At 35.6% G+C, this 27,703-nt stretch overlaps 3 protein-coding genes across 6 annotated transcripts; 1 reads left to right on the top strand and 2 right to left on the bottom strand.

Moving 5' to 3' along the window:
• Window positions 1-4,266: 4,266 nt before the first annotated feature.
• Window positions 4,267-24,186, bottom strand: LOC106868804 (zinc finger protein 239). 4 transcript variants are annotated; one of them, XM_052975622.1, is made up of 3 exons: window positions 24,047-24,186; window positions 7,716-7,777; window positions 4,267-7,434 (listed from the first exon to the last, which is right to left on the bottom strand). In XM_052975622.1, exon 3 carries the CDS (start codon window positions 7,290-7,292, stop codon window positions 6,528-6,530), a length of 765 nt encoding a protein of 254 aa, XP_052831582.1. In that variant the 5' UTR covers window positions 7,293-7,434; window positions 7,716-7,777; window positions 24,047-24,186; the 3' UTR covers window positions 4,267-6,527. The 4 variants fall into 4 exon arrangements, with proteins under 4 accessions (XP_052831582.1, XP_052831581.1, XP_052831580.1 ...); XM_052975621.1 differs by lacking the exon at window positions 24,047-24,186 and adding an exon at window positions 16,413-17,621; XM_052975620.1 differs by lacking the exon at window positions 24,047-24,186 and adding an exon at window positions 9,186-9,651.
• LOC106868793 (zinc finger protein 91) lies at window positions 8,892-19,554 on the top strand. The gene is made up of 4 exons (XM_052975625.1): window positions 8,892-9,013; window positions 10,413-12,318; window positions 18,033-18,036; window positions 18,164-19,554. Exons 2-4 carry the CDS (start codon window positions 10,755-10,757, stop codon window positions 19,206-19,208), a joined length of 2,613 nt encoding a protein of 870 aa, XP_052831585.1. The 5' UTR covers window positions 8,892-9,013; window positions 10,413-10,754; the 3' UTR covers window positions 19,209-19,554.
• On the bottom strand, window positions 19,697-26,230 carry LOC128250481 (zinc finger protein OZF-like). The gene is made up of 2 exons (XM_052975612.1): window positions 25,975-26,230; window positions 19,697-24,640 (listed from the first exon to the last, which is right to left on the bottom strand). The coding sequence occupies exon 2, from the start codon at window positions 24,363-24,365 to the stop codon at window positions 23,031-23,033; it is 1,335 nt and encodes a 444-aa protein (XP_052831572.1). The 5' UTR covers window positions 24,366-24,640; window positions 25,975-26,230; the 3' UTR covers window positions 19,697-23,030.
• Between the last annotated feature and the right edge of the window lie 1,473 nt (window positions 26,231-27,703).

Below are 27,703 nucleotides of genomic sequence, written 5' to 3'. Positions count from 1 at the left end.
GTCTTCATTTTATGTATCCTCTATATTCTGTTTCATTCTCTTCTATTTCAGAACATCAAGTGGCATTGGCATAAAAGAATTACTTACTTGAATTCGTTGCTTGGAGACCGAAAATAAATTATGTAGAACAGACTTAATCCTGTTTGTTTAAGTCTGTTGTAGAATTACTGTGAAATATTTGCTGTGAACTGAGATTAACAGTGAAATTCCCCTGTTTCACTGTCTGAGATGAATGGAAGATGAACTTATATTGTAATTAAAATTGGATAACAAAGGACTTTGCAACATCTTCAAATATCAACAAAGATCACAGTTGATGGAAATCTAGCAGAAGAAATATTTATTTGGAGTGAAATCTGACAATTCAAAGAAAACCATTTATAGCAAGTAGAATTTCGTTAATGGATGAGCAGACATCTTCAGAGGAAGAATTTTCATCAAGCAAGTGTTTTGTTCCATTAGTTCTTGTTACTGGAAGGGATCCAGCCCACTTAGATCATGACTGTCAAGTGTCCTCCTGTTGATTTTGAAATGCTGCATTTAGTGGGGATTGAACACTGAACTTTCAGGTGATCTTATTAGCCTGAAGTATATACTACAGCGAAAGACAAAAACATTATGGAAGATGAATTATATGATAACAAGGTTGAATGTGAAACGCAGTCTGAAAGCATTGATTTTTCTGATGACATGAAAAAGGAGAGTCAAAAACCATATCTCTGTGATGTCTGTAAAAAGTCATTTCCTCGTAAACATAACCTAAATATTCACAAGCGTATTCATACTGGAGAGAAATCCTATCATTGTAATATCTGTGGTCAATCATTTTATGCTAGCAGTCACTTAACAAGACACAAGTACACTCATACAGGAGAGAAGCCATATCAGTGTGATATCTGTGGCAAATCATTCTCTTATGGGATCAGTGCTGTAACTAAACATAAGCGCATTCATACAGCACAGAAACCATATTACTGTGATATGTGTGGCAAATCATTCTCTGAAAATGGGGCCTTAACTACCCACAAACGTATTCATTCAGGAGAGAAACCATATCACTGTGATATCTGTGGTAAATCATTCTGTCAAAATTATGACTTAACTAAACACAAACGTATTCACACAGGTGAAAGGCCATATCACTGCAATATCTGTGGTAAATCATTCTCTCGAAACGATCACTTATCTACACACAAGCGCATTCATACAGGGGAGAAGCCACATCACTGTGATATCTGTGATAAATCATTTTCTGATGGAAGTTACTTAACTAAACACAGACGTATTCATACAAATGAGAAGCTATATCATTGTGATATCTGTGATAAATCATTCTCTCAAAGTAGTGACTTAACTAAACACAAACGAATTCATACAGGAGAGAAGCCATTCTGCTGTGACATCTGTGGTAAATCATTCTCTGGAAGTAGTTATTTGACTAAGCACAAACGTATTCATACAGGAGAGAAGCCTTATCACTGTGATGTCTGTGGTAAATCATTCTCTGGAGGTGGTGACTTGACTAAACACAAACGCATTCATACAGGCGAGAGGCCATATCATTGTGATATCTGTGGTAAATCATTCTGTGGCAGTAGTGACTTAACTAAACACATACGCATTCATACAGGAGAGAGGCCATATCACTGTGATATATGTAATAAATCATTCTCTAGAACTGGTGATTTAACTAAACACAAACGTATTCATACAGGAGAGAAACCATATCATTGTGATGTATGTAATAAATCATTCTCTAGAACTGGTGATTTAACTAAACACAAACGTATCCATACAGGAGAGAAACCATATCACTGTGATATCTGTGATAAATCATTTTCTCAAAATTGTGACCTAGCTAAACACAAACGCATTCATAAAAGAGAGAAACCATATCACTGTGAAATCTGTGGTGAATCAGTCTCTCAGAAACGTTTCTTTACACATGTGTGCATTCATATAGAAGAGTAAATCAACTCGTATCCTATTTCTTTAACTATACTTAATTTTTATTTAATTTTGTTTTCCTTATTCTTGTCTGTATAGCTAATAATTTTGAGTATTTATATTTTCCCAGGGATTTATTTTATATTATCATTAAGGGACAATGTCCCTACTTCCATAAAAAAATATCATATCTTGATTGAATTCATTTTCCCTTTTTTTTCTCAATTGTGAATCTTCGTTTTATGATTACTGATATATTTTACAATATTTATAGAATCACTAGATTAACGAACAAGAAGAATGAAATGATTAATAGAATTACCAAAATCAAAGTTGTACTTGTTGCTCTGCTGTACTTACCATAACAGAATCCATTGATGGTAAAAATATATAATAAATATATTGCCACTGGAAGGAAGTTGTAAGAGTGTGCTCACAAATTTCCCAACACTATATAATCACAACTATTTCTATATTAGTCAGGTAACTTAGAACTGTGATTTTCTTAATAAAATCATTCTTTAATATATATGTATGTGTGTAATTTTATTCCCAGAATAAAGATACAGTTGATTAATTGTGGGTAAATAACTGAGAAATGTGTTCTCATTATATTGTAGAGTATGTTAGCGATAAGAAACTGGTGTCAAAAAAAATTTTTTAAAAACCTCACCATATCATATCCTCATTGTCAAATCATCATTTGATATCTGGATTATTCCATTGACATTGGTTCTGTAGTCTCTGATATTCCATTTGTATTTGGTGTCATTTTGTAACATGAATCAGACAGCCACTTCTGAGGTTTTTCACGTCTTTAACTTTCACTCTGATGTACTTTCAATATTTTTTTTAGAATTGCTAAAGATGTTCTTGAGTTGTCCTATTATAATTTATTTTTGACTCAGGTGATTAATAGTGCATCTCAGTAGCAAGGAGATAATAATTGTCTTGCTGGAAGTCCACATTAGTTAACCCCTACTAAGACCAAGAGGTCTCTCTCTTCTCTGTTGTTGCAGTCCAGTCGCATGACTGTCAAGAGGGGCAAACATTGGTTACTCCAAATGGATCCCCTCAGTCCCTTAGCATCAAACGAACACTTATTTTACTAAAACATCCCATTTAATGCTATAAAAAGTAAAACAAAGAGAAAATATAGAAACAATCACATTAAACTATCTTTTCCAATTAGTTTTTAGTGAACATTTTCATGCATTCAAGGGGAGATAACTGAGTTTCTTAATTCAGTTTTTAAAAACTTGTTTAAAGTACAAAAATCAAATAAATTTAGCCTTTTTCATGACAATGAGCACGATGCTCTTTCTACAATATTTAAATCTTCCATCAAAATTTTCTGTTATGTCCCAAATGCAAACTCATTTTGCTAAGTTCTTCATTTTTTGAAAAAAAAAAAAAAAGGAATTGAAATAAAAACATATCTCAGCAGCAATAAGGGTAACAAAGAAAAGTTGGTAAATTAGCAGAATCGGTGGAGCATCAGCATAATGTCTTGTGGTATTTAGTTATGTTACAATGTGTATCCAAGTTCAAAGGAGACCTGAGCCTACATCTATAACATAGCTGAAATGATATCTCAGGGTCTAACCTTCCTCTTTAGGGCCAGAAAACATATCAACTTTGATCAGTCACTGAACCTCAACAAAGCTCAAATTAGCCCTAGAATGGAGTACCACACCCATATCTGGGTACTGGTTATCTTCTCTCGTTTTGGCCTCCAACTTCCTGAAAATATCTCCATGATTAGGGCTCTTAAAGTATGTGCTGTGTGGATCTGGTCACTATTGAAAGGTTTGTAACTGACAAGGTCACTGCCCTAACTGCTTGAGAGAACTAGCAACGAACTTTCAGCAATGGAGGAAAGTCTACAATAAACTATCAGGTGGAATATCTTCTTTACAACAGAGAGAGAGAGTGGGTGGAAGAGGGAAAGATAAAGTTAGCTGGAAGAATCTGTCTAGTGATTCTTTTTTGCAACAGTAATCGCTTGTCCATAGTATAGAAACCATGACCTCTGAATGCAGAGAAGTGGTGACTCAACTTGGAGAGATACCCTGATCTCAGAGCTAGAAATCCATGGTGTGCAACCATTGTGGGAATGGTATTGCAGTCGGTGGGTGGTAGATCAGTTGGCTGATATTTATTGACATACACTGTGTTACCTGGCTCATCAGAAGGTGAGCTCCAGCTTGTTCTGATTTGGTTCACTGCAAGGTAGGGATGTGAATTAGTGTTGTGAAGATTGATAGAGAAAATTGTGATGATTATGGGATGCCAACAACAATACAAATAAATGGGGTTAAAATGTCATTTATTCTGTAATAAATGGAGAAATAAAATTTTCAAGAAAGAACATCATACATTTCAATAAAATAAAATGTTGTAATTAAAAGACATCAAGATTATTGGTAATTAGCATTAATTGGCTTTCCATTATGTGTGTAGGATTGCAACACATTCTATTGAAATGGAGCTGGGAATAAAAAAAAGTCACACAGCTGAAGACAAAAAAAAGTTCAACAAAACTTGATTTTTCTTATAATGTGAGACAAGAAATGGAAGATGAAATCAAGTTTCAACAGGAAAATATCAAAAGTATGATGAAAACTAAGATTATTAGACACATCATTTGTTTCATTAATTCTACAGGGGGGGAAATTGTTTTGCGGATCATTATTGTCATCGTTTTAATGTCCATTTTGCTTTGCTTGCATGAATCAAATGGAATTTGTTGAGGCAGATTTTCCTCTTGGCATCCTTCACTTGTTTCCAAACAAGGTAATATTTCTTGATAGCCAGACATATTTTCATGGAAGGTCAGAAACAAACACTTGTATGATAGAGAAGCTTGTCTACAACTATCCTGAAATGTTAGGACAAAGAAACACAAACATGCCCAAATTCATATATCTATATATTTGTCACAATGAGGATATTTAAGCGTTTTATAGGGAATATTTATCCAAGATACACTGGTTTAATAGATTATATTTTGAAGAGTTATCTCTTCAACAAATATATGATATAAAATATCAAACATTATTATCAAGTTATAAAACAGAGATCTGGATACAAATTAATTTATTAATTAACATATTCATCTAAAATTGTTTCATTTCACAAACAAAATTACAAACCATATATAAATATATTATCTTGCATTTTAGATACCTTATATGGAAAATCATTAGCGTGTACAAAGGACAATGAGGGTACATTTTCTAACTCGATAACACACACACACACAATGGGCTTCTTTCAGTATTTGCCAACAAGATCCACTCACAAGCTTCCTGAAATGTCATGTCATGGCATTCATCCCTAGAGCCAAACCTGCATCTATGTATATATAAATTTTACAAATATTATAAACATAATATCACTGGAAATCACACAGAATAAGCAAGTAAAACAATGAATTTGATCAACAAAACTTATGACCAAAACAATACACCAATTTCAGAACATAGGATGGTATTCATATTGATGTTTCTTGTAAAATAATGGATTGAAAGAAAGTTTAAAGCCTAACAGCATTCCTTCTATTGCATATTGTGCCAATTCTCAAATGAATGCTAAAGAACCGATCCATATGCAACATGGTATCATTTGCTTAAAATAAAGCGAAGCTCATATGCAAAATTATACTATCACACATAGTTGTGTGCTTTGAGGCTTACTTCCCAATCACATGGTCTCAGATTTAGTCTGAGTGACATCTTAGGCTCACAAAATCCTTAGGAGTAGATATGGTATGGCTTAGCGGTTAGGGTGTTCCACTAATAGCAAGTTCATGGTTTCAATTCCAAGACTGATAGTGCTTTGTGTTCTTCAAGAAAAACTTCATTTTATATTGCTCCAGTTCATTCAACTGCAAATGAGTAATGCCACGACAGACTAGCAACATTATTCAGTGCGATTGTCAGCCTGTGCATCTGCCCAGCATCAAACTGAAGGCTACAACAAGGGAAACATACTGACCAGTGGTATAACAACACCCAATTTTCTGGTTAATACAATGGTAAGTGTGCATGTGTGTGTACCATTCCTGACACTACGAAGGTGGGCATCACTATCACACAAGCGAAGCTGTTTGTTTCTGTTCCCCTTGAAAATAATGAAGGGCTGCAACAAAATATTAAGTTGCTTGGAAAGTGTTGAGGCTTAGCAACAGGAACAACACAGCAGTAGAAAATCTGCAGCCTCAACAGATTCCATCTGGCCTTTGGAAGTGTTATGAACTTATGAATATTGTCTGGTTAATTCTTTTCTATAATAGTAAACAGCAGATAAAAATACATAGAAATATTATTTTGAACTAGAAAAGCACTTGGAGAGTGCAGACCACTGCCAAGTAGCTCATTTCCACCTATATACACACATGCTGAAAATCGCCCAATTTCTATAACCAACATCAGCAAAAACATAACCTCCCTGGCGTTATATATATGCCACTATTCATATAATCACTGGTTATACAGAGAAATAATTCTAAAAATCTGATTAATAAGGGTATATGCAGCATTGTATTTAAACTACTGTCTAAATACTATATTCATCAGTTACTGTTTATGAATAAGTGTATGTTTAGTCAAGGTACCTTTATGAGAAAATGATTTACCACAGATATCACAATAATATGGTTTCTCTCCAGTATGAATATGTTTGTGAGTACTTAAATTAAAATTTATAGAGAATGATTTACCACAAATATTACAACGATATGGTTTCTCTCCTGTATGAGTGTATTTGTGTGTGACTAAGTTACCTTTGTGAGAGAATGATTTGCCACAGATATTACAATGATATGGCTTCTCTCCAGTATGAATAAGTTTATGTTTTGTTAAGACACTGCTTTGAGAGAATGATTTACCACAGATATTACAGAGATATGGCTTCTCTCCTGTGTGAATACGTTTGTGATTAGTTAAATTGTGATCTATAGAGAATGACTGTCCACAGATGTCACAGTGATATGGCTTCTCTCCTGTATGAATGCGTTTGTGTTTTGTTAAGACAGTGTTTTGAGAGAATGATTTACCACAGGTATCACAGCGATAGGGCTTCTTTCCTGTATGAGTGCGTTTGTGTGCAGTTAGGTTACCTTTTTGAGAGAATGCTTTACCACAGACATCACAGGGAAATGGTTTCTCTCCAGTATGACTACGTTCGTGAGTAGTTAGGTTACCTCTTCGAGTAAATGACTTTCCACAGGTATCACACTGATAAAACGTTTTTTCTTTAGCTTTCTTTTTATCATCAGGAAAATCAATTCTTTTAAATTGTTTTTCATATTTAATCTTCTTCCCACAGCCTTCGTCTTCCATCGCTTTACTTCCTCCCTTTCTCAAAATAAAAGATGTATTTTTCTATTTTAACTTTTATTCCAAACAAATATTTCTTCTATATTTTCAGCAACTGCGTTCTTCATTAGTATGTAAAGATGCTGCAAACTTCTTTGCAATCCAACTTTAATTAGAAAATGAAATCATCTTGTACACATTGCAGACAATAAATTTCGGAAATTGTTCTATTTTCTTTGGAATGGTTTATGATAAATTTTATTCAAACAATAATCACAAGTGTCCGACGATTAAAACGCGTTGTTTTATATTAGGTAAAGACAGTTTCCATCTATCAACATCATTTGACACTGCGTCGCACTTTTCGTGCTCAATATAAAATAAGATGTATTTTTTATCAATTATTATACTATTGTAGAAAAGAGTTGAGAGGGTATAACAACTTACTGTAAACGAAGGGCGTGACTGCAGACTTCTCGGAGACGGTGATCGACTTCTTATTTCCCCTACTTAAAACGAAATAGAAAATTTGGTCAATTTTTATATTAACACTCGCACGATTTTCACTAAGAAAAAAAAAAAAGTCGGACTTTTTACTCTGGAAAATGTATTCCTGTAAAATGTTCATTTTTTCTTAAACAAACAAGATATAATCTATAAATTTAGGGTGATTTTAAAAGATACTATATTTTGTCATCAGAATATATATATATACTTTCTCACACAATTAAGATATATTTATTTTAAATCCCTTATTTATTTCTTTTAAATCGTTCATCTTTCTCCACCCCCGTCCGCACACACGGGGGCAATTTTTATCTATTTATTTATTTATTCCTTAGTGAAAATCGTGCAGGCGAAAAGATCGATGGGGGTGGGGTGAAATTTCCGAGGCTTCGACCTCACCCCACCCCCGTTTTTCGGACCTCAAAAAAGGTTTTTGTAGCATATTAGGTCACAGGAATTTATTCAAAAAAAAAAAAAAAATTCCGATGATACCGGGATGGTGCCCCCACTTCTTCCGAACCAAAATAAGGGATTTGCAGCATATTAGGTCAAGGTACTTGATTCTACACAAAAATCCGGGTTTTTTTTTTTTTAGTGAAAATCGTGCGGGTGTTAATATAGAAATTTACCAAAAATTTCTTCCATCTGTTTGTATGTGTTCTAATTCTCTTCTATAGACATGAGTGGTGACAGATAGAGGATCAGGGGAATGTGTAATTTCAGTTATGTGTGAGAGTGACTGGAAAAGAGGCGTTGCAACGTCAAATATTTATGACGACTGTGTCCAGTTGCTGTGAAGAGGTGACCAATGACACATAATTTGGGTGACGATATGGCTAATAGTGCAGAAAAAGCGAAGAGGTGTAGAAGAACAGCGGGGTAGTCGGCATAATAATCCTTTTTTTTATTATAAGCAAAAGACCTGAAATTTTGTGGTGACGAAGTTAGTCGGTAACACTATGAATTTCGTTTCAGTATTTCACTTAAACCATGAAGTTTTTATATATTCTCTAGTTTTTAAAATCTTTTTTAACAATTAAAACCGCGATGCCAGCCATTTACCATTTGTGTTGCTTCTAATTATTCCATGTGGTTCTTTCTTTCTACTTTACCAAGAACAAAACAAATTTAAATATCATCCCCATAGAGGTACATTATCTTGATGCAGTTGAAGTGGGAATTTTCTTGAAGTAACGATGTTGTCTTAATCCCCATACAGCAGGCTGTCACATATATAAGTGAGTTGATAAATTTGCTTTAACTGACATTAACGATTCTTCTCTTAATACTTTCACTGTTTCCCTTTGCACCCTCAATTCCAATAATCGTAATTTCCCCATATCTTAACACAAATTAAAAGTTTGTAATTTTTAAGGTCACTTCTGTACGTTATTTAGTCACCATTTATACCTTTATTTGTAGCATCTAAACTTGACAAACTTTTGTCCAACATCGCTGATTTCAAGTGATTTTGGTGTTGATACTCAGAGATCGATATTCTCCACTCCATTACAGAATCTGAAATCAATGATTAAAACTATTTAAACATTAACAAAACTCAAACGAATGATCACTCTACATCTGACAGATTCGTTTTTCGTTTGAGAATTTATAATTTCACTTTTTTAACAATTCTTCTTGCTTCACTTCCCGCCCAAATTTAATATCTACTTAACTTCTGTACTCGCTCCGCTTGTAAGAAATAGCAGCCAAAACTCTTCGCGGTATTCTTTCGATATGAGGCAGTGTCTTTGTCCATCTCGGTACTATTCAAGAAGAGTGGTCCCGGTGCGCGTACTCGCGCATCCGCGCTAGCTAGTCGTGACTAGTCGATCCTATGAGGGGTTTTTTCTAAACAAAGTAAATAATTTTTTTACACAAAGTATTATTTACTTTGTGTTTTATTTACTTTGTTTCAAAAAAATTATTTAGTTTGTTTAGAAAAAACCCGCATACATGTTTTGCGCATTCGCGCTAGATAGTCGTTGTAGGCTCGATTAGTCACAACTAGCTAGCGCCGGGACCGCTCTTCTTGAATAGTACCGTCTATGTCTGCTGGATTCAAAATAGGACATCCGCTGCGTGGATGACGTTTATTGACATAGAAACATATTCCCTCTTGTTTCGCGAACATCAAACTATTTTCATTAGGGAAATACCGATCCGGGAGCATATTTCATTCTTGATATTATTTCCACTTATCATTTAGAGTAGGTCGCTGTAATCAACAAAACCTTCAATCAAATCACAGCCATCAAATTAAGAATCTATTTATCATCGTCATCATCATCATCGTTTAACGTCCGCTTTCCATGCTAGCATGGGTTGGACGATTTGACTGAGGACTGGTGCAACCGGATGGCTACACCAGGCTCCAATCTAATTTGGCAGAGTTTCTACAGCTGGATGCCCTTCCTAACGCCAACCACTCAGAGAGTGTAGTGGGTGCTTTTACGTGTCACCCGCACGAAAACGGCCACAATATATTTCTACCTTTTAGTTTCGATAATGGCTATGTTGGACGAGTCCAGTTCATGTAAAAGTTTATATCTACTGTTTATCAATATAAAAGAAATGTTGTAAAATGTCTTCAGTTGAAGTGTCTTTTATATTTTATTTTGTTCTGTTTTATTTTAGAATATCAGATGACGTTGGCATGAAAGAATTATTTACCTGAGATCCATCAATATTTATCATCTTAAAGACAAACGGAAGTCGTCATACAGAACAGATGTAACCCTCATTATATAAATGTATGGTAGAATTACTGGGAAATATTTGTTCTGAACTGAAATTAATCGCACAGTCGATCTATTTTATGCTGTCTTTGACTGTCTGGAATGAACATAAGATGATTTTGTATTTTAATTGAACATCTTCGAATATTGACAAAGATTTCACTAACTAAAGGATTTGTTTAAAATAAATTATAACATCGAAAGAGACACGTCTGTACATTGCGGTAAGAGACGCAGAAATATGGAAAATATGCATGAGACAGGCATTGAATATAAAACACAGTCTAAAAAGATTGACTTTGCTCGTGATAAAAAGAGAGAGAAAGCAAAACGATTATATCACTGTGATGTCTGTAGAAAGATATTCTTTAAAAAATCTCATTTAACTGTTCACAAGCGTATTCATACAGGAGAGAAACCATATCACTGTGATATCTGTGGTAAATTTTTCTCTCAACTTGCTAACTTAACTTATCATAAACGCATGCATACAGGTGAAAAGCCATATCGATGTGATATCTGTGATAAATCCTTCTCTCGGACTAGTGACCTATCTAGTCACAAACGTGTTCATACAGGAGAGAAGCCATATCAGTGTGGTATCTGTGGTAAATCCTTCTCCGTACTTAGTTCTCTAAATAACCACAAAGGTGTTCATACAGGAGAGAAATCTTACAATTGTGATATCTGTGGTAAATCATTCACACATTGCGGTAGCCTTATTACACATAAACGTATTCATACAGGAGAGAAACCATATCATTGTGATATCTGTGGTAAATCATTCTCCAACACTAGTTCTGTAACTAGTCACAAGCGTATTCATACAGGAGAGAAATCATATGATTGTGATGTCTGTGGTAAATCATTCTCACATTCTTCTACCTTAACTACACACAGACGTCTTCATACTGGAGAGAGGCCATATCATTGTGATATCTGTGGAAAAACATTCGTTCATGGTTCAGAAGTAAATGTTCACAAGCGTGTTCATACAGGAGAAAAACCATATCATTGTGATATCTGTGGGAGATCATTTTCTGTACTTAGTGCTGTAAATACACATAAACGCATTCACACAGGAGAGAAAGCATCTCAATGTGATATCTGTGGTAAATCATTCTCGTGTAAAGGTTATCTATCTTCACACAAGCGTATCCATACGGGAGAGAAGCCATATTGTTGTGATTTCTGTTGTAAATCATTCACTACAAGTTGTAATTTAATTAAACACAAACGTATGCATACAGGAGAGAAGCCATATCACTGTAACATCTGTGGTAAATCATTTCCTGGTGCTGATAACTTAATTCAACATAAGCGTGTTCATACAGGAGAGAAGCCACATCAGTGTGATGTCTGTGATAAATCTTTCACAGGAATTGGTCATTTAATTAAGCACAAGCGTATTCATACAGGAGAGAAGCCTTATTCCTGTGATATTTGTGGAAAATCATTCCCTCAGAAGGGTACTTTAACTAGACACAAACGCATTCATACAGGAGAGAAACCACATAGCTGTTGTATCTGTGGTCGGTCATTTGCACATCGCAGTACTCTGACCACTCACAAATTTACTCATACTGGAGAAAAGCCATATCACTGTGACATCTGTGGTAAACCATTCTTGTCAAATAGTAGTGTCACTATTCACAAACGTATTCATACAGGAGAAAAGCCATATCACTGTGATGTCTGTGGTAAATCATTCTGTTCAAGTGGTGAGTTAACTACTCACAAACGTATTCATACAGGGGAAAAGCCACACCGCTGCGATATCTGTGGTAAATCATTCACTCAAAAATGTAACTTAACTAAGCACATGCATGTTCATATAGAACAGTAATTGTACCAGAACGTAGAAATGGATGAAATGCTGCAAAGCATTTTGCCTAGTGTGTTAAAGATTCTGCATTGTTTTATGTATCTATTGTATATTCTCATAGAAATTCTTTTTCTCTTTGCACATTATTATGGACACTCATTCATTTAATGGAATAAATCTCTGAAACTATTAATAAAAGCTGTGATGTTCAGAACTGAAAGGCTAAAATTCTTTCTATTATTTGACAAATCAGTGAATAAATTCTCTTCTAATTTTCCATTAATGCTCTCTTGTGCATTGCATAAATAAAAGTGTTATGTTATTTTTTATAACCTCATTATAACAAAGTTCCAGTGATAATCACTTTTTATAAATTTTGTGTTGTATTTAAAATTAACTGAAAGAAACACTGAGCATCTCAACAGAAATATTGTAACAAAAGGGTTGAAAGTAGAGAATGACTTGGAAAAATTGGGTTTTTGCCAATGTGGACCCAACAAAGGGGCTGAATATCCAAGTTGACAGCAATGTTATAGATAAGGTAATTAAGGATATGAAAACAGGTAAATCCCTAAGTCCGACAGGAATTAACACTGGGATGCTTAAAATATCTAGTGGAGAAGGATACAGCTTAGTCATCCATGTTAATCAAGTTTTACAGGGAGGTACATAGCTGATGACTGGTGTAGCAGCGTTAACTGTTAAAAAGGGTAAAGAAGATGCCTTAAACCAGTGGTTCTCAACTAGGGTTCATATAATTTTGTTGTTAAAATTTATATGTAATAAATTAGTTACACTTCTACAAATCACAAAATATTTTATCTCTTTTTCAATATAATTCCTAATATGATGCTCCCCCCACTACTTCTGCTTGTGATCAGAAATGCACATATCATCAGCCACTAAGGGACATGCTCAACTGATTAAGATCAAGCAAATCTGTGGTATTAAGTAGAATATTTGCTGCAGCCCATCTTTTATACCAAAACAAAGTAATGTACATGATATCACTTCCAATCTGTTAAGAACAAAAGCCATGAGAGCCACTGCCTAGTACTGTATCAGGGCATTTATTATTATTATTGAGTGAGAGAACAGTGCTGCCATCAAAGTGACACTGGGGTAAAATATACAAAGCTGAGTATACCCATCTGATAAGAATACACCAGGAGCATGCATCACAACCATATGCGCATGACATGATCTCACATCAAGATAAACAGTGCATGACTAAGCAGATAGGGCCCAGTTACAATTTTCTTCAGGTTGAGTAGCCCATCCCCATCAAAAGGTCCCTGAATAAGGGTTGTTTAAGTATGTTGGATGAAACACCCATGTTTCCAGAGCTGAATTATTCACACCCCAAAGAATTCCTTTCAACACATGGCTATGATTCTCCCCCACTACTTCTGCTTGTGATCAGAGATCCACATATCGTCAGCCACTAAGGGACATGCTCAACTGATTAAGATCAAGCAACCAACAAGCAAATCTGTGGTATTGAGCAGAATATTTGCTGTAGCCCATCTTTTATCAGTTAAGATCAGGTGTCATGAAAGCCACTGCCTGGTACTGCATCAGGGCATTATTATTATTATTATTAGTCAACTAGTTAACCAAATAACTAATTGATTGTTTTATTAATCATTTGGTCAATCAATCAGATAGGTTCTTGAGAGTCCTTGTAGTTGCCACCCATCACTTCAACAACATGTCCTTTTTTGACCCACCCAAGAAACAATAAAATCTGTTTTCACCAACTAAATATAAAAATGAACTTTTGTTTACTTTTCAAAATAAATTCATTTTTTTAAATGACAATAGAGTTGAGAAATAAAAACCGTGTTTTTATACTAACCCTTTTCTACTATATGTGCAAGGACTAAAATTCTGGAGGGGGGGGGGGCAATATCGACCCTAGTGTTCAAGTGGTACTTATTTCATCGATCACAGTAGGATGAAAGGTGAAGTTGACCTCAGTGACATCTGAACTCAGAACATAGTCAGGAAAAATACCGCTAAGCATTTTGTCCGGCGTGCTTACGATTCAGCCGGCTCGTCGTCTTAATAAGGCTTTCTATTATAGGCACAAGACCAGAAATTTGAGGAAAGGGGCCAGTCAATTACACAGACCCAGTTCTTGGCTGCTACTTTATTTTCTCGATCACTGAGGGATGAAAGTCAAGGTTGAACGTAGCGTTAGAAGAAATGCCGTGCTATTACGATTTCTTGCTGATCACCAACTTCGCTGCCTTAATAATAATATCCTTTCTACTAAAGGCACAGGGGGAGGGGACTAGTCAATTACATCGACCCCAGTGTTTCACTGGTACTTAATTTATCGAGCCCGAAAGGAGAAAAGGCAAAGTTGACCTAGGCAGAATCTAAATAATATCATCTCCAACAGTAAAGTGGTTACCACACCGAAGAAAAAAATGCTTGGCGACATTTCATATTTACGTTCTGGGTTTAAACGCCACTAGCATCGACTTTGCTATTCATCCTTTCAAGGTCGATAAAATAAGTACCAGTTGAGCCCTGAGGGTTGAGGTAATCAACGAACCCCTTACCCCCCCCCCCCGAACTTGCTGGCCCTGTGCCAAAATTTGAAACCAATATTAACTTCAATAATAATGTATTTTTAATTTTTATTTATTCGTTTCCGTCATTTTTATACTTTACCCCCATTGCTTTATGTTTCACTTAAATTGACAAATGTTTTTCAGTTTTGTCTGTCTGTATAGAGATAGACACACATTAATGAACACCAATGCCAGGGAGGTACATTTTCCTGAGCACCTGCAGAAAAAGGTCACCGTGTTGGTTGGTGATTGCAGACTAGGATCTATTGAAAAAAAGATTAGAGTTAGTTGTTCTTACAGTTTATTGTTAAAACGAACTAAATCTGTTGTTTGGTAAGCATCTTTTTTACTGGGTCAGATCGAATTTAAAACTAACACTTAGGGGATCCAATTAAATAGAAATGATTATTGCTAATTATCTGTAGAAAGAAATCGCTTCTACAGTCTTTACGACGATATGAAAATCTAAATGAAGATTTGTTGTAAAATATAGAAGTTGTGTTGAAGCTGTCATTGTCCATTCTGAGTTGTGACTACTTGAATCGATCGTGACATCTTCGTCATTGGCTCTGTATTAATATGTAAGTATTATTAACAGAAACATCATCTACATTGTATAGGTCGTGTCCTCTTTCTACTACATCTGTATGTTTGGATGTGTTCAAAGATAAAGGAAAGAAAGTGAAGTAAGGAAATTCTGTCGGACATGTCGAATACTAACCCAGCCTACACCTATTATTTGTATGCATGCGTGTTTGTTAGAACTCAATACATGAATATATTTGTGTATAGATGTTTACACACAAATATATCTGTTGTTCAATTGTATTTTTAATGCTTCAATATTATTAATCACCGATTTTAGATTCTGTGATGGAGTGGAGAATTAATAATGATCTTTGACTAGCAACATCAAAACCACTTAAAATTAGCGATGTTGGACAAAAGTTCGTCAAGTTTATATGCTAGAAATAAACATAAATTGTGATTATACAATGCATTGAAGTGACCTTACGAAATACTTTCTCTTTGAGTTGATCTTCACTTAAGGGGGAATAACGATAATTGAAATGGTGAGTGGAAAGAAAAACAGTGAATGTATTAAGACAACAATAGGTAATGTCAGTTAAAACAAGTTTTTCAACTCACATGTGGCAGCCAATTGCACGGGATTGACAACATCCTCTGACATATTCAAGTCACACCGTATACATGTCTTTCTTCCTCTTACTAATTTTACATCACACATTATAGTTTATATTACCTTTCAATCGCTTCATTTTATTACCGTGTAATATTGTGTATTATTTCAGTGATCAATTTGTACCAGTAATTAAGTTGTGTGAATGCTAAACATCATCTGTGGAAATACACAGACTTCGGTCAATGTCTGTAAATACGAAACGTGTATGGGTATAACTAGAGATTGATGCCCCACATTCCGAATTTGTTAGAAACTTTTGCAGAAATACATTTTCGAGATTACAATTACCTTTTGCTTGGAATGTGGCCGTGATGAACTCTGGTACATATAAGCCCACTGCTTATTCAAATGGTCGCTTTTACCGAGCCGCGAGATTACGGAGACATAAAACCAACCAACACCGGTTGTCAAGCAGTGTGGGGACAAAGCACAAACACAACGACGCGCGCGCGCGGCGGGCTTCTTTAGTTAACGTCTACCAAATTTATTGGTCTGCCCAGGACTATAGAAGACAGTTGGTCAAGGTGCCTCACAGTCTGATTGAACCGAAGACCACATGGTTGCAAAGCAACCTTCGTAATCACACAGCTACGATTATAAAATTTAGAAAACCAATTGGGTGAGGGTGGGGGTTGATTAGGACCCTTTCCCTTCTTTTGTCCCCGACTTTCTAAACCTCAATTTCTGTAATGTGAGTAATTTGTCACCTTTTATTTTTAGATTCCCAAAACGTATTTCTTTAAACTGTCATTTAAAGATACTCATTTTAAAGAGGGAGAGAGAGGGAGTTTCGACGGAATAGAGTCAGAGTAGAATATTCTGAAACACCTCCCGATTTTTTTTTTCTTTTGTTAATCTTACGAGGCGCAGGCATCGCCATGTGGTTAAGAGTCTCACTTTGTAACCACATTGTTTCAGGTTCGGTTCCACTACGTGGAATCTTAATCAAGTGTCTTGAAATATAGCTCCTGGGTGACCAATACCTCGTTAGTGAATTTAGTAGACAGAAAATGTGTGGAAGCCTGTCGTTTACCATCATCATCTAACGTCCGTTGGCATGGGTTAGACGGTTTGACAGGAACTGGCAAGACGAGGGGCCGCACCAGGTTTCATAATCTCTTTTGGCTTGGTTTCTACAGTTGGATGCTCTTCCTAATGCCAAAAACTTTACAGAGTGTACAGGGTGCCTTTTACATAGCATCAGTGCTTTTTACATGGCACCTTCATTTTAGGATATCATTTCTATTGTGGTGGGCAGGTCATCTATCTTTGTGTTTGTCGTCCTCTCACCACTTAACAACCGGTGTTCGTTTGTTTGCATCTCCATGTTTTATCTATTTGTTGTTGTTCAGATAGTAACTGGCTGATAACATTCGCCAGCAGATGTAACAATAACTTAGATGTCTGCAATTAAGTGGCTCCCACTGTGTATACAACTTTTAGTCATGAAAAGGGCTGGATGTGTTAAATGAGTTCCACTGTTCATGTAAGTGTTTATATATACAATTTACTAATATAGAAGAAATGTACTAGAATGTCCACTTTTTAAGTATATTTTATTTTGTTTCTCTTTTATTTCAGAATATCATATCACATTGGAATAAAAGAATATTTTACTTTTGGATCATCTTTTAAAGATTAAAAGAAGATTGAGAGCAGATATAACCCTCATTATATAAATCTATGGTAGAATTACTGTGAAGCATTTGCCGTGAACTGAGATTAGTTTTCAAAACATCCCTACTTCACTTTGGATTACAAAAGAGTTTGCAACATCTTCAAAATTGACAAAGATTGTAGCAAATGTATGTATAGCGGAAGAAATAATTATTAACAATAAACTAAAAACTAAAAGAAGGGAAACCTTTTTATGTTGTGGTGAGAGACAAAAAAATAATGGAAAATGAGTTGAGTGAAAGTAATATTGAATGTGAAACGGAGTCTAAGAGGATTGTTGATTTTCCTAATGATAAAAAGAAAAAAAAAGAAAAAATACATCAGTGTGATGTTTGTAAAAAGTCATTCTCTGGAAAAAGTAGCCTAACTGCCCATAAACGTATTCATACAGGTGAAAAGCCGTATCAGTGCGATGTCTGTGGTAAATCATTCTCTGTGAATAGTGCCTTAACTTCTCACAAACGTATCCATACAGATGAGAAGCCCTATCATTGTGATATCTGTGGGAAATCATTCTCTCAAATTAGTAACTTAACTACTCACAAACGTGTTCACACAGGAGAGAAGCCATATCAGTGTGATATTTGTGGTAAATCATTCTCTGTAAGTAGTGCTGTAAATTCTCACAAACGTATTCATACAGGAGAGAAACCAAATCACTGTGATATCTGTGGTAAATCATTTTCTGTAAGTAGCCACTTGACTATACACAAACACATTCATACAGGGGAGAAGCCATATCAATGTGATTTATGTGGTAAATCATTCTCTGTAAGTAGTGCTGTAAACAAACACAAACGTATTCACACAAGGGAAAAACCATATCACTGTGATATCTGTGATAAATCATTCATTCAGTTGAGTCACTTAACAACGCACAAACTTATTCATACAGGAGAGAAGCCATATCATTGCGACATCTGTGGTAAATCATTCTCTGGAAGTAGTGAATTAACTATGCATAAACGTATTCACACAGGACAGAAACCATATCACTGTAGTATCTGTGGTAAATCATTCTCTCAAAATAGTCATTTAACTAAACACATACGGGTTCATACTGGAGAGAAACTATATCACTGTGATATTTGCAGTAAATCATTCTCTCAAAAAGGTAATCTGATTATTCACAAGCACGTTCATGAAGGTGAAAAACCATATCACTGTGATATCTGTGGCAAATCATTCTCTGGAAGCAGTTACTTAACTTCTCATAAACGCATCCATACAGGTGAGAAACCTTATTATTGTAATATCTGTGGGAAATCATTTTCTCATAGTGGTAACATAACTATTCACAAGCGTATTCATACAGGAGAAAAGCCATATCACTGTAATATCTGTGGTAAGTCATTTTCTCAAAGAAGTAATTTGGCTACACATGTAAGTATTCATATACAACAATGACTATTAATGTTGAAGTCACTGTTATACTACAGTGCAACCTCTGTATTAAGTCAAATTTTGTTGATCAAATTAGTTTTGCCTTCCTCTTAATCTAGTGTATGTGTGTAAATGCATATACACTCACTGCTCGATTTACTCTTTATTCTCTCTCCCAACTATTTATATGACACTTGATTACCATGCATAAATGTTTCATCCAAATGTAAATTTTATATTTGATTCCGTCTGAAGAATTTTCAATAGGAAATTGCTTACACATTTATCTGACGTGCACTTTTGTGATTCCTATTAGGAAATGAAACATGTATAATGGTGAATAAATAATACCAAAAAATTGTTCAAACTTCTTCTTTTGTTATGTAATTACTCTCCAACTAATACTTGCTGAATGTTCCAACTCTGATCTGTACTTCACATAAATATAACAACTACCCACTGAATTGCAATGCTGAAATAAGCAGATCTGCTTCAAGAGGACACAGCTGGGATTTTAACCGTCTACATAATGTATACCACTGTACTTTGAGGATATGTTCCGATGCATCTCCATCACCAACTCTCTCTCTCTCTGTGTCCAACTGGTGTAGCGATGTATCTCAACAGCAAAATATCTATCCTTCAATACTACTCCCCCTCCCAGTCAAGGGGTCTTTGTTCTACGAGATACTTGTTGACCCTGTTGGTGCAGGTGCCTTGTAAAAAGCACTCAGTACAATTTGTAAAGTGGTTGGCTTCAGGAAGGCATCAGCCACAGTAACTATACCAAAGCAGACAATAGAGCTTTGTGCAGTTCTCTGGTTTGCCACTTCCTATCAAACTGTCCAACTCACTCCAGCATCATGGAAAACAAACATTAAATGCGGCGCAAGGTTGTTTGTGGAAGACCTGCAGTCGCCCATGCATACCAGCCCCCCCCCCTCTCCACACCACCGATGTTATCCAAGGGAAAGGCAAAGGCTGATACAGCTTGGCACGGGTGATGTCACAACTCATTTCTACAGCTGAGTAAACTGGAGCAACATGAAAAAGTATCTTGATCAAGAACACAATACACAGCCTGGTCCAGGAATTGAACTCACTACCTCATGACTGTGAGCCTAACACTCTAACCACTGAGCCATGTGCCTTCACACACGCACACACAGAAGGTGCAATGGGTAAATTGTCATCATTTTATATTTTTAATTTCGTGCATGCACATTGTTTTTGATTTTGTCAACTACACAGTATAGTAGGGTCAGTTGGGCACAGTCTGTGATAAAAACAGCACCATGACGCAATTCACTCCACCAGAAATTTGGAAACAACATGCTGTACTGCTTGGCATTTACACCGGAAGCTCCAATATGAACATTTCAGAGTGTTTGGGTGTCAATCTGAAGACACACTGAGAGATAAAAATCAAACATCCAGTCAACATCATGGTGTTTGGAGTGATCACTAGTGATAGCAATATTATACCTTCATTCATCTTCCCACACAGCCTCAGACTCAATATAGAGGCCTACATCATGTACCTGAAGGAAGTAGTGCTGCCCTGAGTCAGGAGAGTGACTGCTGGGAGACCCTATGTCTGGAAACAGGACTCTGCACCCTGCCACACAAGCAGGAGGACCCAGTCATGGCTGTCAGACAATTTCTGCGACCACATCACCCCTAACATCCGGCCATCTAACTCCTCAGACTGCAACCCCCTTTATTATGTGTGGGGTGCAGTTGAGTGAGAGACCAACAAAACTCCTTGTAACACCAAAAATGAACTGAAGGCAAGGATTATGGCAGCATTCACCAACTTGAACAAGACCGTCCAGAAGAGTTGCAGGAGATTCCAAAGTCACTTGGAGGCTGTGGTTGAAGCCAATGGGGATTTTATTGAACAAATTTACTCTTTAGTATTTCAAGATATTGTAATGTAATTTTGGTAAATATATCTGTTAAAATGAGATGTCAGTGTTATTTTCATTTTTGCCTAATTTAGACAACAGTTTATTCACCGCTACCTGTGTATATATATATGACAGAGACAGGTGAGGGAACACATCTTGCCTGACTGAACTTCCTTCTCTCTTGGATCCTCATCTCCATTCCTACTGTCTTCATAGACCTTTGCTACCTCTCTTGAACCACTTCACCTGAATTACCATTGGAACTTTATATTTCTTGGACCCAACCATCATGGATCTTATTGTACACTTGTTGATTTATATATGTATCTTCATACATATCTATATTCACATATAATTGCATGGTTCATTAGAATCTCAGTATATCAACATGTAGGGTACCAGGGTTGGCTGGTATTGAGCTTAGAGTACGGTGAAACAATTCACAGTTGTCATTTGTTGTTAGTATACTGTATGTATATATTTACACACACATCTAATAGGCATGTGGCTAAGTGGTTAGGATGTTGCACTCGTGGTTGCTAAACCGTGGGTTCAATTCTTGCACTGAGCAACACTGTGTTCTTGTGCAAAACCCTTCATTTTCAAGTTGTTCCAGTCCACTCAGCTGTTCATGGGTCCCCCTCTGACTGACTAGCCTTCTGATCAGGGGCAATGTTGGCCTGTTTGCCTAGTCAGTGGCGTGGCATCACTCGAAAGCTAAAACTATGCAAAACACATTGTGACCAGCGATGTGTAACAACATCTGATAGCCTGGTCAATCACATGATTAAGGTCGTGTATATCAAGTTTAAGGTTTCATTCATACTTGCAAATTAACATTCAGTTTAACCCTCAAGTCATGAAGGAATCATACTAGAAATAAAAGAAATGATAAAATTGTAGAAATGAAAACCAACATCAGAATTGGTCCCTTGGTGGGATACATCCATAATAACATTTAAAATATGTAAAATACATGAAACAATGTATAGAAGATCCAGAATACATACAAGATATATGTACATAATGATAAAAATGAAATATTTTCTTTAATGGTTTCTGAATTTATTTTTTACCTAATAACTGTACAGGGATGTTATAACATAGCTTATGAGAATAGATTTCTCAGTTATTTAGTTATTTACCCACAATGTCAAATAAAATCAATTGTATCTTTTTTCCCATGGAATATTCTGAAAGAATAATTTTCTTATACACATCATAGCTGTAAGTTACCAGTGTGTTGATATCCTTTTGGTTATATAAAATAGTGTCAGCAGGTTGTTATCACACTGTGATATCTTCTTTGATGTGTCAGCATCACCATTTAATGTATGGAGTACGAGTCTTCTGGAGTACAGCAAGGCACCAGGCATCTTAGTCTTTTGTCATCTCACCTGAAAGGTGCAGTGACCTGAGGTCGTTCTTCAGTACTTCATCCCATATCTTCCTGGGACTCCCACTTTCACGTCTCAATACATTTATTATCATATAAGATTTTTTTACATTCAATGAATTCTGACTGTTATGATATAGTACAACATACACTTAACTTTTGTTGATCAAATTAATCTTTTCCCATTTTGTTGTTTATACTCAAACATTTAAATAATACTATAGGGCATGAATATTCGTTATTTCATAATTAGATTTGCAAACAAGAAAAAAAAAAAAATTCATCAAAAAAGAGAAAACAAAAACAAAAAAAAACAGTAAACTATGAAGTTTACCATTAAGGAGAATTATCATTATTAAAATTTACAAATATCAATATTTTCCTATGTAGAGGAGACTTGGTGTTTGTTGATAAAATTAGCAACTTACTCTATGGGAAAGTATCAACATTCATTATATGACTAATTATACGAAAAAAGAAAAGGGAAAAATTCATTTAATCAATAAAAACTAAATCAAATGAATTTAAATTTTGGTTCAGTTATTGGTCTTTATGACTATTTATATGTGAAGTTAAATTGGTTTCTTGAGAGAATGAATTGCCACAGACATCACAGTGGTATGGCTTCTCGTCTGTATGGATATGTATGTGCTTAGTTAATTCACTATTTTGAGAGAATGATTTATGACAGATATCACAAGAAAACTGTTGCTCTGCTGTATGAATATGTTTGTGTCTAGTTACATTACCACTTTTAAAAAATGATTTACCACACACATCACAGTAATATGGCTTCTCTCCTGTATGAATGTGCTTGTGCATGTTTAAGTCACTATTTCTTGTAAATGATTTACCACAAATGTCACAGCAATATGGTTTCTCTCCTGTATGACTGTACCTGTGTGTAATTAAGTGAGTACTTACAGAGAATGATTTACCACAGATATCACAGAAATATGGTTTCTCTCCTGTATGAATGCGTTTGTGTGTTGTTAAGTTACTACTTGCACAGAATGATTTGCCACAGATATCACAGTGATATGGTTTTTCTCCTGTGTGGATACGTATGTGTTTAGTTAAGACACCACTCCCAGAGAATGATTTACCACAGATATCACAGTGGAATGGTTTATCTCCTGTATGAATACGTTTGTGTACAGTTAATTCGCTACTTCCATAGAACGATTTACCACAAATACCACACTGATATGGTTTCTCTCCTGTATGAATACGTTTGTGCTTTGTTAAGGGACTTATCTGAGAGAATGATTTACCACAGATATCGCAACAATATGGTTTCTCTCCAGTGTGAATACGCTTGTGAGAAGTTAATATACCTGTCTCAGAGAATGATTTCCCACAAATATCACACTGATACGGTTTCTCTCCTGTGTGAATGCGTCTATGAGAAGTTAATTCACAATTTTGAGAAAAGGATTTGCCACAGATATCACAATGATATGGTTTTTCTCCTGTATGAATACGTGTGTGATTAGTTAAGTTACAATTTGTAGAGAATGATTTACCACAGATATTACAATGATATGGTTTCTCACCTGTATGAATGCGTTTGTGTAAAATTAAGGAATTCTTCTGAGCAAAGGATCCACCACAGATATCACAGGGAAATGGTTTTTCTCCAGTATGAGTACGTTTGTGAATACGAAGGTTACCTTTTTGAGAGAATGACTTGTTACAGATGTCACAGTGATATAAAGGTTTTCCATTCTCTTCCATTTTCTTGTCAACTAAATCAATCTTTTCAACCAGAGTTTCGCATTTAACTTTATTCTCACACAACTCATCTTCCATAATTGTTTGTCTCGCACCATAAACATTCAAGAGATTTTGTTTTCGTTTGATATTTCCTTCCATCAACTGTGGTCTTTGTTGGGATTTGAATGTACCACAAACTCCATTTTTGTCCAAATTTATTCAGAAAGCAAAATCATGTATGGCTATTTTGCAAATAATATCAGCTCAGAGTAAATATTTCACAGTAATTCTACCACAGATTTATATAATGAATGGTTACATTTGTTCTGTACGACATCTTCCATTTGTCTTTAAAAGATGGATAAACATTGATGGATCTCAGGTAAATAATATCATTTATATATCATTTGATATTCTGAATATCATTTGATATTCTGAAAGGAAAGAGAACAAAATATAAAATGCTGAGGATACTTAAACCAAAGACATTCAACACTGGACATCTTATTCCATTTCTTCTAATATTGATAAACTGTAGTTATAAACTTCTACCTGGACATTGGAACACATCTAATACATCCATCCTTTTTCATGACTAAAAGCTTTATATACATACTGCATACACACACGTATGTGTGTGTGTGTACGTGCGCAACCTAGCTGTAAATGGGCAACCCTGCAATGGACTGACATTCTGTTCAGAGGAAAAACTGGCCTGTCTAGTCAGCAGGGTGGCATCATTCAAAAGTGATGAAGCGCATTGTGACTAGCGGTGTATAACAACATCCAATAATCTGGTTGATACAATGATATATGTATACTAGACTTTACTACCCAGCGTTGCCCAGTATAGTATTCACAGAATTGTTTGCCAGTTTGTAGAATGGGAATTCACGGTACTTATGCATGTATATATATTTAAACTAACTTCTGCTCTTATTTAATTGGAACTATCCAAACAATAGTAATCAATTTACATGAATAGAAGCCTTTTTTTTTTTAACAATTTTTATCCTGAAAATCACCTGTTACTTCTGTTATAAAGTGAAAGAGAGAAAGTGAAAGATGTATGAACGTGTGTGAGAGAGAGAGAGAGCGGGAGAGAAAGAGAGAGTGTGCCTCTTACACATACATGACAACACACACTCTCTTTCTCTCAAACACACACACACATGCACACAAAAAGGGTGTACGCATATGTATTGATGTATGTATGTATACATGACAACACGCCCCTTCACTCTCTCTCGCTCTCTCTTTCACACACACACATCTATTTCGTATACACGTACATAGATCTTTCACTTTAAAACAAAGGTAAATAAATAAAAATTTTCGGTCAGAAAGATCCCAGAAGGCTTCGAAGTAACCGAGGCTGATTACTTTTACACTTTATGAAACAAGGCCAGAGTAAATTTTGATTAGATTCAGACCATAAAGTGGGGGGTTTGTGTAAACTTTCGTTGTGTTGATATTAAGATGTAGAGGAATAACGATAATTGAAATAGAGAGTGGAAAGGAAAATAGAGAAAGTATTCACACAACAATAGGTAATGTCAGCTAAAGCAAGTTTTTCAACTCACTTCTATTACATATGTGACAGCCGACCCGTTTGAGGATTAAGACACTATCGTTACTTTAGGAAAATTTCTTTTGGAAACAGTAACCTTTCTTTCCATAATCTTTGAACACAACCAAACAAACAAATGTAGTAGAAAGAAGACACAACTTATACAATGTAGATGTTGTATCCATTAATAATACTTACATATTAATACAGAGCCAATGACGAAGATGTCACGATCGATTCAAGTAGTCACAACTCAGACAGGACAATGACAGCTTCAACACAACTTCTATATTTTACAACAAACCTTCATTTAGATTTTTCACATCGACATAATAAAGAATGTTGTAGCTATTTCTTTCCTCGGTTAATTTGCAATCATCTATCGATCGCCGTCTTCGATGTATAATTAAGACGCACCAAAGTGAGGGGGGTACATATTTCAGTGATGTTTAAAAAATGCACTTCCCTCATATTGGTTTATCTTTATTATTATTATTATTATTATTAAAATAGACGAAAACAAGTTCCTTTACAACACTTATTATCGTGGTTTTGTGAGAAGAGACACTTTAGGTGTTTGAAGGTTTTGAAAAAGGAAACACTTTGGAAAATGTTTCCTAGTGTAAATGGTTAATTACAAAAGAGTTAGCTCGGAAACACAAAAGTAGTCACACAGCATGCAAGAAATAACAACAAAGCTTCCACACTTAATCCCGTTTGTCACTGGCCCAATCAATATATGTGTTAAAAAAATGAAGAAAGTGGCGAACACGTTTTATTCTTGCATAAGTGAAGGCATAAGGGTGACTGAAGAGTTCAGAGGTGGAACGGGGCTTGTGGGGTCGAACCCGTCCCCCACTCCTCTGTGTTGTCCTATCATCCGCATATATTTCACACGTTTTATTGCCTTCACAGTATTTACCGTTTTACAAGTCCGGCAGACTGTCAATAGACAGCCCACAGAACTATGTCCAGACCATGCATACACACACACACACACATACATATATATATCTATATGGGCACGCACACTGACCCACCCACATGTACAAACTATCAAGAAAACACAGCTCAGATAACAGACAGAATCATTCCATTGGCCTTGTTCTGCCGAGGTTGATAACAATTCAAACGGGAATATGAAAAAAGGACTGAATTTGTGAAGAATAACGACTAAATAGAGAGATGCAAATAAAATGTTAATAATAAACTATCTTTTAACATTAACTTATCACTTGTATAAATAGCTGAGAAATGTAAAAAAAAAAAAGTATTAGGAATGAGTAGCTGTGTGGTAGGTAGCTTGCTTACGAATCAGATGGTTCCGGGTTCAGTCCCACTGCATGACGGGCCAACCAAAGCCTTGTGAGTGAATTTGGTAGACGGAAACTGAAAGAAGCCCATTGTATATATACATGTGTGTGTGTGTGTTTGTCCCTCCCCCAATCGCTTGACAACCGATGTTGGTTTGTTTACATCCCTGTAACTTAGCGGTTTGGCCTAAGAGATTGATAGAATAAGTACTAGGCTTACAAGTAATAAGCCCTGGGGTCGATTTGCTCAACTAAATGCGGTGCTTCAGCATGGCCACATTCAAATGACTGAAATAAGTGAAGGAATAGGGTATTCTTTTCGTTACTGATACAAAACAGTATAAAACTAACTTTTTTTTTTATCTTTAGCAATTTTTTTGGAACTTATTTACAACATAAAACAAAAAACAAACAATATTCTTTATTTTACTCCAGTCATTAGACCATGGCCATGCTGGGGCACTGCTTTGAAGGGTTTCATAGAACAAATTGACCCCTATTTAGATATTTCTCTCTCATTATATCTCCCATCATACTCTCTCCTCCATCACTCCCTCTTACTGTTTCTCTCTATTTCTCCTATCATACTCTCCTTTTGTCACATTGCCTCGAAT

Source organism: Octopus bimaculoides, chromosome 21, assembly GCF_001194135.2.
Source record: "Octopus bimaculoides isolate UCB-OBI-ISO-001 chromosome 21, ASM119413v2, whole genome shotgun sequence".
NCBI lineage: Eukaryota > Metazoa > Mollusca > Cephalopoda > Octopoda > Octopodidae > Octopus > Octopus bimaculoides.
The sequence above is the reverse complement of the archived record's forward strand: the minus strand, read 5'-3'. Positions and strand labels throughout refer to the sequence as shown.

Bases quoted from the DNA above. Each gene is read 5' to 3' on its own strand.
- LOC106868804 (XM_052975622.1), bottom strand. From the start codon at position 7,292: ATGGAAGACGAAGGCTGTGGGAAGAAGATTAAATATGAAAAACAATTT.
- LOC106868793 (XM_052975625.1), top strand. From the start codon at position 10,755: ATGGAAAATATGCATGAGACAGGCATTGAATATAAAACACAGTCTAAA.
- LOC128250481 (XM_052975612.1), bottom strand. From the start codon at position 24,365: ATGGAAGGAAATATCAAACGAAAACAAAATCTCTTGAATGTTTATGGT.